We start from the raw sequence: 12,891 nt of genomic DNA, 5'->3' as shown, positions 1-12,891 counted from the left end.
AACTTTAAGATACTGTCTTGGCCTGGGTCTTATCAGAGAGTGGTGGGACATGGGGGGAGGGAGTTTCTCTTTTGATGTCATTCCTTTTTCCCAAATCTGACCAGGTTTACTACTAGGAGGAGGGGCAGAGGCTCACACCTGTCAGACCATCTGGAGAGAAGGCAGACAGAGATTTTGTGCTGTCTCAAAGCTCCACATACCTATCCATGCTGCCTCTGGTTCTAACACCTAAGGCCCCACCCTGCCTGTCCCTGTCTACCACGGGCTCCACCATATGGACACTCCTGCTGTTACTGGAGTTCTGAAGGTCACAGCCTGGACCCTGGCAACTCTAACAAGCCAGACTCTGCCGCTGGTCCTCAAGTGGCCAATTAAATAGATAAGTGGCGAGTGAAAAGCAGAGAAAGAGTTATTCACTGGCCAGACCCAAAACAAGAGAAATAAAGAGGTCCAGCCTCAGGGTCCTGACGTGAGGGTCGGCTTTCAACAGAGGGCAAGAGCTGGGCATAGCTAACCTGTCCTGTCACTGACCCAGCCTTGCCTCAGCCTTAATCTCTCCTGCAAGGTGATCTAGCAAGTTACCAGGGTTGTGTAAAAACAAAACAAAAAACAAAACAAAACCAAAAAACAAAAACAAACGAACAAACAACAACAACAACAAAAAAAACTCTTCCCTGGATACAAATCTGTGCTCTCTGGTGCCAGGCGTCAGCCTTTCCCTCCCCAGCATGGGCTTCCCCAGGGGTTTCCTTGGGGTCCATGTGTGATAGTCAGAGGGAGAGAGGCACAGGCCTAATAAGTAGCCCAGGCTAGTCTATATAGGTCTTACAGTGATCGGCATGACTCAGCTTCTAGAGTGCTGGGCTTAAAGCCTGTGTCACCTCAAGGCACAGTGGTCTCTCTTTCGAATATCTTTGTCTCTGCCAGGACAGTGTCTGCCCTTATAGTGTCACTGGGAAGGAGGGTGTGCTGAGGGATCTTGCTGTGGATTCCTCAAGCCTAGGGTGCTGGATCTTGCCACAAGCCGCACCCAGACCCCGGGCCTTGTCCTGTGCTCCTTTGGGAACTGGACCGACACTTCCTCATTTCTGCTTCTTAGACCTTCTTGCTGACAGGGCATGCTACTCTAAATTCAACTGATTCAAGACTTCTCTATTCTTATAAACAACAGCTAAAAGGCACCCTACCCGTAGTCACGCACAACCTCAGAAGGCACGAGATGGGGACGGATTATGAAACAGGACAATTCTTTATTTTTTTCTCTTTCTCTTTTTGGGATAAGGTCTCATGTGGCCCAGACTAGCCTTAAACTCACCATGTGCTCCGCCCCCCAAGTGCTGTGATTGCAGATGTCTGTAACATCTCATCTATGTAGTCCCCGGGATGGAATGCAGAACTTCAGCATGCTAGGCAGACCTTAACTCTGAACAACAGCTTCAGCCATAGCTCCTTCTGGTGCTTCCTGTGGGCGCTGGCAGTAAAAAAAGGTCCAGTAAAAAAGAGCAACCCAGGTTCCTCTAAAGAGTATTTTAGAGCTGCTTGACTGAAGGGACAGCCACAGGCCCCCAGGTTGGGGAGAGGTAGGTCCTCCTTCCACTGGAATCTTGAGCTTCAGAGAAATGAATGCCTGGCTTCTAGAATCCTGGACCGGGGAGAAAGCAGGTGGCACCATGGAGAGAACATGGTGGACGGAGGAAAGCCAAGTGGCTGGACTTGGCCAAGAGCCCTTGGCCTTAGCTCAGGCCTCTAACCCAGAACTAGCAGTACCAAATGTCACCCAGGGCAGGTCTCAGCCTGGTCCCACTGGTCACAAGTTCCAGGGAGGGGCCCAACAATGTGTGTTTGCACCAGCCAGCATCTCAGGTGGCCCTCACTCAGAGTGGGAAAGCAAGAGAAGGCAAGGAGATGCCTCCACACCCTATCTGTTTGCCCCAGGACTGGCTCTGGGACTGATGAAGGGTTTCTACGGTAGGAAGCAGAAAGTGCGTCTTCCTGGTTTCCCCGATGGCTCCTTCCAGGGAGATAGAAGTGTAGTCTTTTCAATGTCCACAGGTAAACCAGAGAGCTGCCTGCTGAGTCAATCCCTTAGTCAGCTCTTGTTTTATCTTAAGCAGGACCCCACCCACCTTCTTCCCCAAGCTGGAGGAAGGAATTAGGTAACACTAGCTGAAACCCTTGCCTTCGGACCACACCGTCCATCCTTTTGGGGTGGGAGTATTTTATTATACTCACCTATACCCCCTCCCACCCTCGTTTACTTACACTGCTGGGAAAGAAACCTAAGGCCTTGTGCTTGCTACACTAAGCTCTTAGTCACCCTCCTCCCCTCCTCCCTCCTGGCCCTTCTCTTCCTCCCCCTCCTCTTCTGCTCCACCGCTCTCCTCCCTTCTCTCTAAGATTACAGGGTCTCACCCTGTGTCCCGGGCTGCTCACATAACCCAGATTGGCCTCTTACTCAAGGCAATTCCTCTGCATCAGCCCTTCAAATGCTGGGATTACGGGAGTCTGCCACCACATTTGACCTAGTGTTTGCTGATAGTCCCTGAAGGGATCAAAGAGACAAGAACGCTGTCACATCCTCTTTAAACCGTAAACTAAGGCAAGTGATAGCCTCCGAAGGTTCTGGTCCATTCACATGTCACAAAAGCTTTGTAAGAGCCCAGCCAATCACATATTATCTCACTTATTAACCAAGGCTCAGCGATGTTAAACCCGCGATCCAAGGTCACACAGCCGCCGGTGTAGACGGCAGAATCCTGGCGGGATCCTCCACTTTTTGCGCCCAGGTGCTCCTTCCCGACACTCCGCCCTTCAGACTTGGACTGGAACCAAATTTCTCAGTCCTCGAGGAATCTGCATCCAGGGGAAGAACGTGTGCTGGGTCACCGCATACCCCATCTCTGGGACCCAGAGCGCTGCTGAGTCAGCGTAACCGGAGCAGCCCAGTGATCGCGAAGCCCCCGCCCCCGGCTTGCGCCCCGCCCCGAGAGAGGGCCAACCCCGCGGACGAGCACAGCGGGAGTGCGACAGCAAGGCTAGGCGACAGCGCTGCCTCCGAGAGCGCAGCATGACGGCCATCGGCGCGCAGGTAGCCCGAGGGACCCGCGGGGCGCAGAGCCGGGTACAGTCTACTATGGGGGAGGACTGGGAACCCTCAGTGACTGAAACCTTGGGTCAGGGTGACAACTCCCCAAGGTGACCAGGTCTTGCTGGGACACCCTTCCTCCTGGAGGGTTTCTCTGAGAGCGGTCCGGGGGTACCTGCTCCCCCAATGCAGCTCGCTCTGCGCAATCTTCTCAGCCTCTGATGGCGCTCTGAGAGCACCAGAGGCCAACAAACTTTTCTGCGGGGTCACCAGTGAGTGACCTATCGGTTAGGCTTTTCTCAGGGGTCGTTGGGAATCTTTAAAAACTGGGCGTCTAGAGTGGCAGACTGACAGGATGGACTTGGAAAAATGCCAGGCTTGGTTTATGTAACGGACGGAGGACGTTGCTCGCGAAGCCAGAACTTTCTGGGAGCGGGATCGCAAAGACCATCTTCCTCCGAAGTGCGTGTGAGGAGCTAGGTGGAACTGAGGTGGGACTGGGGACCCGACGCCCCAGGAAAAAGGTTCCTGGGACAGAAGCGGCCGCTTTCCCTAAGATCTGCCTTCTTTTGGAGCAGTTCTGAGTGTTTGTGTTGGCTGACAATCTCCGCATTCCTGCCCGCTTCAAAGGGCGGTCGGGAAGTGTCCACTACCCCGCGGGCCAGCTTCCTGCTCACCCAGGCATCCCGGCGGCTGGCTGTGCTCCAGGCTGTTCACTGTCCGGTCTTGCCCTGAGAAGTACAGAGGTCAGTTGACTCTGCCTTGAGGTCCTCAGGGCCTGATAATTTAGGTAGTGTTCCGCCCATTAATCGTCATTATTTTTATCATTATCAGCCCTGCTTGAGACAGACAAGATCTGTTCTTGCTGCTCTCAGACTCCTGGGCTCAACCCGCCCTCCTTTCTTAGCCTCCCAGTACCTGGCATTATAGGAATAGCTACCTTTACAGCTCTACCCATTTTACAGAGAGATAACTGAGGCTCAAAAATAACCTGGCCACAGTGGACAGTAGGTTGCCAAGTGACAGGATGTAGACAAATTCAGGTCTTCCTGACTCTGAATCTCACTCACACCTTTGGTAACAAGGAGAGAAAAAAAAAAAAAAAAAAAAAAAAAAGCCCTGCAAGGCACCCACAAACTCTTTGTCCAGAACTGTTGCTAGGGTGTGGTAGGGACTCTGATTTGGTGACTTGTTTTTCTTTGTTCCTGGGCATATTCCAGACCATTTCCAGGGAGGGGGCGTGAGAGGAAGGCACAGGAAGAAAGGAGGAATAAGCCAAGGTGTGGGGGCACCCCAAAGGAGATACTCAGAAACCTGTGTGGGTGTGGGAGGGGCTAAACTAAGAAGCCACTGGTAGGAGCCCCTTTAGGGAGAGGGGGAGGGGGAAGGGGGAGGAGGGGAGAAGGTGAAGAAAAACAAAGCAAGGAATAGGAAGATATGGGGGAGAGGAAAGAGGCAAGGAAAGACGGAAAGGGAGGGGAGGGGAGGGGGAGGAGGGAGAGGAAGAGGAGGGAAGGAGAATAATGAGAGGAGGAGGGAGGAGGGGAGGAGAGAAGAGAGGAAGAACAGGAAGAGGAGGAGTTAGAGAGATCGAGGAAGAGGCAGTAAGAGGTAGAGGGGTGGGAGAAGGGGGGAAAGAGGAAGCAAAGGAGAGACAGCAAGAGGAGAGAAGGGAGGAGGAAAGGAGGGTTCCCCGGCATATTTGCCCCAGACTCAACTGCTGTGGAAGTGAGGAAGACGATCTACAGCCCAACTGTCAGTGCAGGATGCAGAACACACTTGTCCCTACTGAGGGAAACTTGGCCAATGACTTCATCCCCAAAACAACCTTAGGTGTTAGGTACTATTAGCACCCTCTAGTGGAGAGGAGACAGGGTAAAAAATGACAGGTAAACACCAAGACCTGTTAGGGCAGGCCTCCCTATTCCAGCTCCTTGAGAGGCTGGGGCAGGAAGATCGCAGGTTCAAGGCCTACCTGGGCTAGCGTGAGTGTTCATCAGACTGTCTCAGAATAAAACGTGTAAAAAGTGTGTGTAGCTAGGGTAGAACACTTGCCTAGCACGGAAGGGTCTATATCCAGTAGCAAGAATGGGCACAAGGCCTGGAGCCTGCAAGCAGAGGTTGAGCTGAAAGAAACAGGCACAGGCTGCAGAAGAAATGTTACTGTGTTAGAGGTAGTCAGTGCTGGGATTGGTGGCCTGACCCAGGCTTGGGCAGAGTGCTCATTGAAGAGTCGTGAATACAGGAGTGTGAGAAGTGAGTATACATAGTTGGGGTGTTGTTGGTCTTGGGGAGCAGAGGCCCATTCAACATGGCACTGGAGTTAGCCTCAGAAGCCTGGTTGAGTCAGGTCAGTGGAAATCATGCAGGGTCACACAGGTTCAAAGAATGGGTGAGCAGTGTTAGCAGAGGAAGTGGAGGCCCTGTGTGAAGGGACTGTCCTAAGGCACAGAGATGAGGCTGACAGGGCAGGACTGGCCGCATGCTTCTGCTTTTCTGGCCCCTCCACTCAGCATGTGCCATTCAGCTGTGCCACCCTGCCTCCAGGAGAGGATGGCAGAGTCACAGATGTCATCAGAAGTTGATGGATGTACCAGTGGTATGGGGTGAGGCACACAGGTTCGAGATGAAGATTGCAGTAGACATGATGGGGCTGGTGAGACTGACTGCCCTCAAGACTTGAGAGCCACCTGTGGCCTACACATTTTATATGTGGGGATGAGGGGTGTGGAATTCCCGGGAGTGCCCTTCCTCCTCAGGCTCTGTCTACCTTGTGTTTCTCACTGGCCTAGAACTCAGCTGAGCTAGCAGACCAGCAATCCCTAGTGACCTGCCTGTTTCCCTAATACTGAGACCCCTAGCACCCACCACACCCAGGTCTGCTATGTTTTCTAATATAGGTTTTAGGGATGGAATTCAGGTCTCTTATTTTACTGACTACCCCTGTGATGTCAAGGTCTCTTCCTGGCCTGGAACTCACCCAGTAGGTGAGACTGGCTGACCAGTGAGCCCTCCCTACAACTCCCCTTCCCCAGTGCTGGGATTACAAGTGTGCACCAACAAGCCCATCTTTTTTTCTTGGCATCTGGGGACTGAGCTCAAGTTTCCAAGAACTTTCCAGACTGAGACACCTTCCGGGTCCCACACATCTTTATCAACATGAGCTTTTAACCCTGGCAGTTTTACGAGTGGTCAGTGAGTTTTAATGAAGCCTGTTTCAAGTCAAGAAAAGGGTACGTGACACCAGATCTGTCACCTCTGTCTGATCCCAGTGTGGTGTCTTAGCGCCTGGAGATTAAAGTCCAGTCTGGGTCTGGGACAGGCGGGGCTGAGGAAGGGACTGGATGTGCCTGTTTCCAGACAGTGTGAGGCCTAGGGTCAAAAGGTGTCTGAGCTGGCCTGTGTCTTGTGACTGTTCTCTTCATCCTTGGCTGTCCCGTCTTGTGACCATATTAGTCTCTAGGGATTTTAAACCTTGCCAGGTGCTTTCCTGCCGGGATCGCCAGCTTCCCTGGGTAGCTTGGAAAGCAAATGCCCGCTGGAGAGCTGGCTCCATTGGGAAAGTACTCGCTTAGTTAGCATGGGTGAAACCCTGGTTCCAAATGCTAGCACCAAATCAAACAGTGTGGTGGTTCTCCCGTCGTCCCAGGAGGAAGAAGGGTTAGAAGTTCAATGTCATCTTTGGCAACTTAGTGAACCAAGACCAAATTTGTATATATAAAATTCCAGCTCAAAATAAAGGGAGGGAAGAAAAGGAGAGAGACAGAGAGACAGAGAGAGACAGAGAGAGATAGAGAGACAGAGACAGAGAGAGACAGGGACAGAGAGACAGAAAGAGATAGAGAGAAGGAGACAGAGAGAGACAGACAGATAGAAAAAGACAGAGAGAAACAGAGACAGAAAGAGACAGAGAGCGACAGAGACAGAGAAAAAGAGAGAAAGAGACAGAGAGACAGACAGAGACAGAGAGAGACCGACAGAGACAGAAAGAGACAAAGGCAGAGAGACAGGAAGAGACAGAGGCAGAGAGACAGAGACAGAGAGAGGAAGAGCATGTGAACACACAACATCGAAGCCATAGGTTGATGCCAGGGTGTCTTCATCTACTTAATTGTTTGAGACACGTCTTTCACCGAATCTGAAACTCATTGATTTAACAAGACTGTCTATGAGCTCCAGAGATCCACCCATCTGCCCCTAACCCCACCCAGCACTGGAGTTACAAACATGCATCATCACCATGTCTGGTTTTTTATGGGGTGCCAGAACCTGCCCTCAGGTCCCACGCTTACACAGCAGGCCTTTACTGACTCACTACCTCCCCAGCTTTCGCCGACAGCCTCCTACCAGTCTGCCAGGAGCCAGGCTCAGCACCACATCTTAGAAAGGTGTGGCCCACACTCCCCTCTGGAAATCTTTGTTTACAGCGGACATACGGCGCTCCCTGAAGCCCCCCTCCCTTGTTTGCCAGCACCAACCAGTCCATGTGTGTGACCTGCTTCTGAACATCCTGTGAAGGGAGTCACTTAACTCAGACTTGCAGGAGGCTCAGTCTATGAGGAGTCGCAAACGGAAGCACAAGTTGCAAACTTGACCAATTTCCCCCATGTTCTCCCTCAAGTGCAGGCCTAACACCGTGACAGGTACTAGGAATACCCCAGTGTCTTGACACATGGCTTTGTCCCTGCCCTCCTAGTGTCCAAGGAAGACAGTCAATAGCATGTTAGTCCAGCATATCATCAGAATGGAGCAGAGAGCAGCACAGGGCACCTGGTGGACAAGAGCAGTAGAGGACCCAGTGGGCTGACTGGGTGGGAAAGACATGCATGAGAACAGAGGAGGGGGGTGAAGTCAGGGGACAGCAGGGACCCAGGAGGTTTGAAAGAGGACCCAGGCATGGAACTATATTAATTAGAGTGCCATCCATGGTGTGTGTGTGTGCACGAAACCTGCATGCATGTGGAGTTCAAAAGACAACCTTAACCGTTGTTCTATAGGCACCATCTTCTCTCCCCTCCCCCTCCCCCCTCCTCCTCGAGTCCCCTCTCCCCCTCCATCTCCCTCTCCTCTTCCTCTCCCTCTCTATTCCCCTCTCCTCCCCCCTCCCCCTCCATTCTCCTCTCCCCTCCCCCCTCCCCCTTTCCCTAGCCTTCTTCCTTTCCCTGACCTAGTCTGGAGCTCATCAAAGTTCCTAGTTCATCCTGGGCTTCGCTGGACAGCCAGCCAACCCCAGGGATCTGACTCTCTCTGCCTCCCTGGCACTGGGGTTATATACATTTGCTAGGTAAAGCAAGCACTTTACCAATAAGGCCATGTCCCCAGCTCCGTTTGGGCTTTTCACTCTCGGTAAAGATCCTGAGATGAAGAACAGTAAGGGATTAGTCTGCCATGGTTAATCGCCTGACCAGGCTTCAGTAGAGGAGGGAAGACAGGTAGAAAAAGGAATCCCCCCCTCCCGTGAAGGTGGGTCTAATAGGAAGCTGGGTGGGTCCGTTCAACGTTTTCCATGGTATCAGAGCAGAAAGCCGGGCTGGAGGAAACGGGATTGCATGCTGGGTCTTCCCTGGTGTCGCGGGCCCTTGCCAACTCATTGCTTCCCGTGGTGTCTTCCAGGCCCACAAGCTGTTGGGCCCTAAGAGGCCTCACCGGTCTTTCTTTGAGTCCTTCATCCGGACACTCATCATCGTGTGCACTGCCCTGGCCGTGGTCCTTTCTTCGGTCTCCATCTGCGATGGTCACTGGCTCCTCGTGGAGGATCGTCTCTTTGGGCTCTGGTACTTCTGCACCATCAGCAACCACAGTGAACCACACTGTCTGAGAGACCTGAGCCAGGCGCAGGTGCCCGGGGTGGCTGTAGGCATGGGCCTAGCACGCAGCGTGGCCGCCATGGCCGTGGTGGCTGCCATCTTTGGCTTGGAGCTGCTCATCGTGTCCCAGGTGTGTGAGGATGTCCGCTCACGGAGCAAGTGGGCCATCGGTTCCTACCTCCTCCTGGTTGCCTTCATACTCTCCTCTGGGGGTCTCCTCACCTTTATCATCCTCCTCAAGAATCAGATCACCCTCATGGGCTTCACCCTGATGTTTTGGTGTGAATTCACTGCCTCCTTCCTCTTCTTCCTCAATGCCACCAGCGGTCTTCACATTAACAGTCTCACTCGGTCCCCTCCAGCGGGGACCCTGGCTTACAGAAAGCAAGGTCATGACGGGACTTCTCTGATATAGGACCTCTGGCTGAGACTGCACGGGACAGCCAGCGACCTTGCCGCTGACACTGCCTCTTAGGCACTACTAGCTCTAGAAATGCTGTGGGAGTCTCCTCAGCTGACCTCCAGGGCAGGGGCCAGAAGAGTACCTCAGTACCACAGCACAGAGAGCTGGATAGGTTAGACAAGCTATTAAAGATGTCAATTGTGAAATAAGAAGAATATCCTAAAATGTCTTCCTCGGGTGTTTTCTTCCCTGACTGGAATAGGGTTTGAAAGAGACCAAAAGTCAGTTCCTGGCTGGCTACCCAGGTATGTAGGGCTCAGACCTGTTTCATTGATTGCTCTGGGATCTGCATCCCAGACTTTTTTTTTTTTTAAAGAGGATTATTTATTTTAAGTATATGAGTACACTGTTGCTGTCTTCAGACACACCAGAAGAGGGCATCAAATCTCACTACAGATGACTGTGAGCCACCATGTGGTTGCTGGGAATTGAACTCAGGACCTCTGGAAGAGTAGTCAGTGCTCCTAACCACTGAGCCATCTCTCCAGCTCCCTGAGACTCTTTTTAAATGTTTTCTTGTGTATATGTATGCGCTATTTGTGCATATGTGTGTGTGGGAGGTATGAGTGTGTACATGTTTTCACATGTGTATGTGTTCATGCATGCGTGTGTGACTGTAGATACAAGTGTGCATACACAGAGGTCTCACGTCTGTGTCTGGACTCATCCTCAATTGCTTTTCTACCTTTAAAAAAAGCTTTATTTATTTATTATTTATTTATGTATATGAGTGTCCTATCTGTGTATATACCTACATACCAGAAAAAGGCAACAGATCACATTGTAGATGGTTATGAACCACTATATGGTTGCTGGGATTCTAACTCAGGAACCCTGGAAGAGCAGTCAGTGCTCTTAACCACTGAGCCACCTCTCCAGCCCTGCTTTTCTACTTTATTCATTGAGGCAGGGTCTCTCAATCAAACCCAGAGTTCACCTGTAAGGCTAGTCTTTTGAACTAGCTTGCTCTAGACATGCCCCGACTCTGCCTCCAAGGCCTAGAAATACAAGTGTGTCACCACACCCATCCAGATTTATGTGGGTTCTAAGGATGCTTGTGGCAAGTGATTTAATCACAAAGCAATCGCCCAGCCCAACTCCTGGGACTCTGGAGGTTTCTAAGAATGGCTCAGTCTTCCACCTAAAGGGCCAGTCAGTGCCTGGGACCTTCTCCCGTCAGCTTCAGGAGACTTTGCACCCATTTTCCTGGCTTTATCAGGATTCCCCTAGAAAGTCTTGTCGATGGTAGCTTTCAATCTATTGACTTAAAGCCCGCCCTCCCCACCCCCTGTCCTCTGTGTGGACTCACAAGCTTTGGAACACCCTTGTTTCTAGGATCTAACTGTTCTCTCTCGGCTTAGTTTGAAGTCTTCCTTGAACAGCTGCCCAGCAAGGGTGCTCAGATGATTTCTAAGGGAAAAAGTTCTGAGGCCAGTTTGGACTCAGGACTGTTTGCCAGGCCGTCCTTGGTGAGGTTCTGGAGGCCTCAGGGTACGTTTCTGATCCTGGAGCGCCTTTCAAAGAGCACAGGCTTTCAAGGCTGAGTTCCACAGTGGGTGAGGAGACAAACAGATACTGTGTAATCATTAACAGCTTGCAGGGGATAGGTGGAGGTGAAAGGGGTCAAGAACCAGTGGAGATTTCCATACTCACAGGAAGAACTGCTCTCCCTCCCTCCCTCCTGCCCCCCTCTGTGTGCATGTGTGCACATGTATGGAGGTGCATGTGTGTGCACCCATGTATGGAGGCCAGAGGACAACCTTGGCTGTGTGGTTTCAGACACTTCCCACTTTTTAAAAAAAAAAAATCTCTGCGTGTGGATGTGGGCCCACACATGCCACGGCACACAGGTGGAGTTCAGAGGTCATTTGATCTCCTCCATCTTGTTTGAGATAGGGTTTCTGCTGCACATACCAGGGTAGCCAGCCGGTGAGCTCTCAAGGCTTTCCTGTCTCCTTTTCACTCCGAGGGCGCTGGGATTACAGATGTGGTCACGACTGCATCCAACTTTATGTAGGTACTGGGAATCCTGGCTTGGGTGTTCGTAGTCATGTAACAAGTGCTTTTACCCACTGAGCCATATGCTTAACCCCATTTTTTTGTTTTGTTTTGTTTTGTTTTGTTTTTTGAGATGGCCTGGCTCTGGTCTAGAATTTGCCAAGTAGTCTAGATGGGCCAGCCAGAGAACTCCAGAGTCTCTAGTCTCACCAGGGCTGGGATTGCAAGCACACACCTCCATGCCCAGCTTAAACAAACAAAAAAAAGAGACATTGGTCATGCAGATTGAACTCTAGTCTTATGCTTGTAAGACGACTAACAGATCAACCAGCTGAGCTGCCTCCTCGGGCCTCAGATCTGAAGTTCTGCTCATTCTGTTGCCTCATTTCCAGTTTCTTCCCCACCCAGAAAAACAGGTGAAATGTTTTCTTTAATGTTCTACAAGATCCCTTTCTCCCCCAGACACCGATTGGATTTTTAGACTTTCTCATCTTGTCGAAAGGGTCTCTTCCCAGGGTAGCTGTGCGCCTACATGTGTTTTTTTGTAGTTTGTTTTTGTCTTTTCAGGATTTTTTTCCCCTGGAGATCAAACCCAGGGCCTTATATATGCTAATCAAATACTTGCCCACTGAGGACCCATTTTATTTTGAGACAAAATATTGCCCAGACTGGTCTCTATTTTGTGGACTTAAGTGGTCCTACTGCTTCAGCCTCCCAGAGTAATATCTAATGTGATTTTTGTACATGTATAGATACATATTCATGTGTGTACACATATGTGTGCATTGGAACTCAGAAATCAATGGTAGGTATTGTTCTCCAGAATATATGCCTTGTTTCTGAGGCAGTGTACCTCATGGACCTAGAGCTCACCGAGTGTGCTTTCCTGGATGGCCAGTGAGCCCCAGGGCCTCCTGCCCCTGCCCCAGCCCTGGGATTGTATCCATTACAGCCCTGCTAGGCTTTTCCATGAGTTGCTGGGACTGAACTCGGATTTTCAGGTAATTTACCCACTGAGCCATCCTCTAGCTCCTTCTACGATGATTTAAAATATCTTTATTTTACTTACCATTGCGCGTGTGTGTGGGTATGGACATATGAGCTGTTCTTTCTTTCCCCCTTTGCATGGCTTCCAGGGCACTGTTACTGGCTGAGCCACCTCTCTAGTCCCAGTTTTTAGGCACTTTTTATTTCAGATCATCTCCCATTGCTAAAACTGGACCACCCCCGACACAGACCTTGGAGGTCCCACAACTGGTTGATTAGCTTTGGTTTTTCACAGTGATGAGGGTCATTCATATCCAAGGCCCAGTGAATCTGGGCTGGCACTCTCCCACTGAGCCATATTGCCACCTCCACCTGAGGAGTTTGTGCGGGCTGCCTGGTTTTACCAAAATCCGAGTTCATTAACCATTCAGTCTGACTCTCAGCCAGGGAAGGGGTCCCGAAGCAACCTGCATGCAAATGGGAGGCCATGTCTCCACTTCTGTCTGGGTTCCCCCGTTAGGTTTCATTTTGGAAGAAGGTTAAAACATTTC

At 51.1% G+C, this 12,891-nt stretch overlaps 2 protein-coding genes across 3 annotated transcripts in view; one reads left to right on the top strand and one right to left on the bottom strand.

The window, feature by feature from the left end:
* Positions 1-2,566: 2,566 nt before the first annotated feature.
* The window catches only part of Sctr (secretin receptor), a 63,488-nt gene continuing 53,163 nt past the window's right edge, over positions 2,567-12,891 (bottom strand). Inside the window, exon 14 of the mRNA XM_039091119.2 lies at positions 2,567-3,816. Within this exon, the coding sequence (XP_038947047.1) occupies positions 3,799-3,816 (18 nt within the window). The 3' untranslated portion in view covers positions 2,567-3,798. The remainder of the gene's footprint in view (positions 3,817-12,891) is intronic.
* Positions 3,014-9,520, top strand: Tmem37 (transmembrane protein 37). Of its 2 annotated transcripts, none has more exons than XM_008769424.4 (2): positions 3,014-3,121; positions 8,699-9,520. In XM_008769424.4, exons 1-2 carry the CDS (start codon positions 3,068-3,070, stop codon positions 9,305-9,307), a joined length of 663 nt encoding a protein of 220 aa, XP_008767646.1. In that variant the 5' UTR covers positions 3,014-3,067; the 3' UTR covers positions 9,308-9,520. The 2 variants fall into 2 exon arrangements, with proteins under 2 accessions (XP_008767646.1, NP_620795.2); NM_139095.2 differs by having other exon boundaries at positions 3,024-3,088.

The sequence above is a fragment of the Rattus norvegicus genome, chromosome 13 (genome assembly GCF_036323735.1).
Source record: "Rattus norvegicus strain BN/NHsdMcwi chromosome 13, GRCr8, whole genome shotgun sequence".
NCBI classification, from domain to species: Eukaryota; Metazoa; Chordata; class Mammalia; order Rodentia; family Muridae; genus Rattus; species Rattus norvegicus.
This window is presented reverse-complemented; position numbering and strand designations above follow the sequence as displayed.

Excerpts from the sequence above, each read along its gene's own strand:
- Tmem37 (XM_008769424.4), top strand. The coding sequence starts at position 3,068 with ATGACGGCCATCGGCGCGCAGGTAGCCCGAGGGACCCGCGGGGCGCAG. Across the intron at positions 3,122-8,698 it reads CCCGCGGGGCGCAGAGCCGG|GCCCACAAGCTGTTGGGCCC; the intron begins GTACAGTCTACT and ends GGTGTCTTCCAG.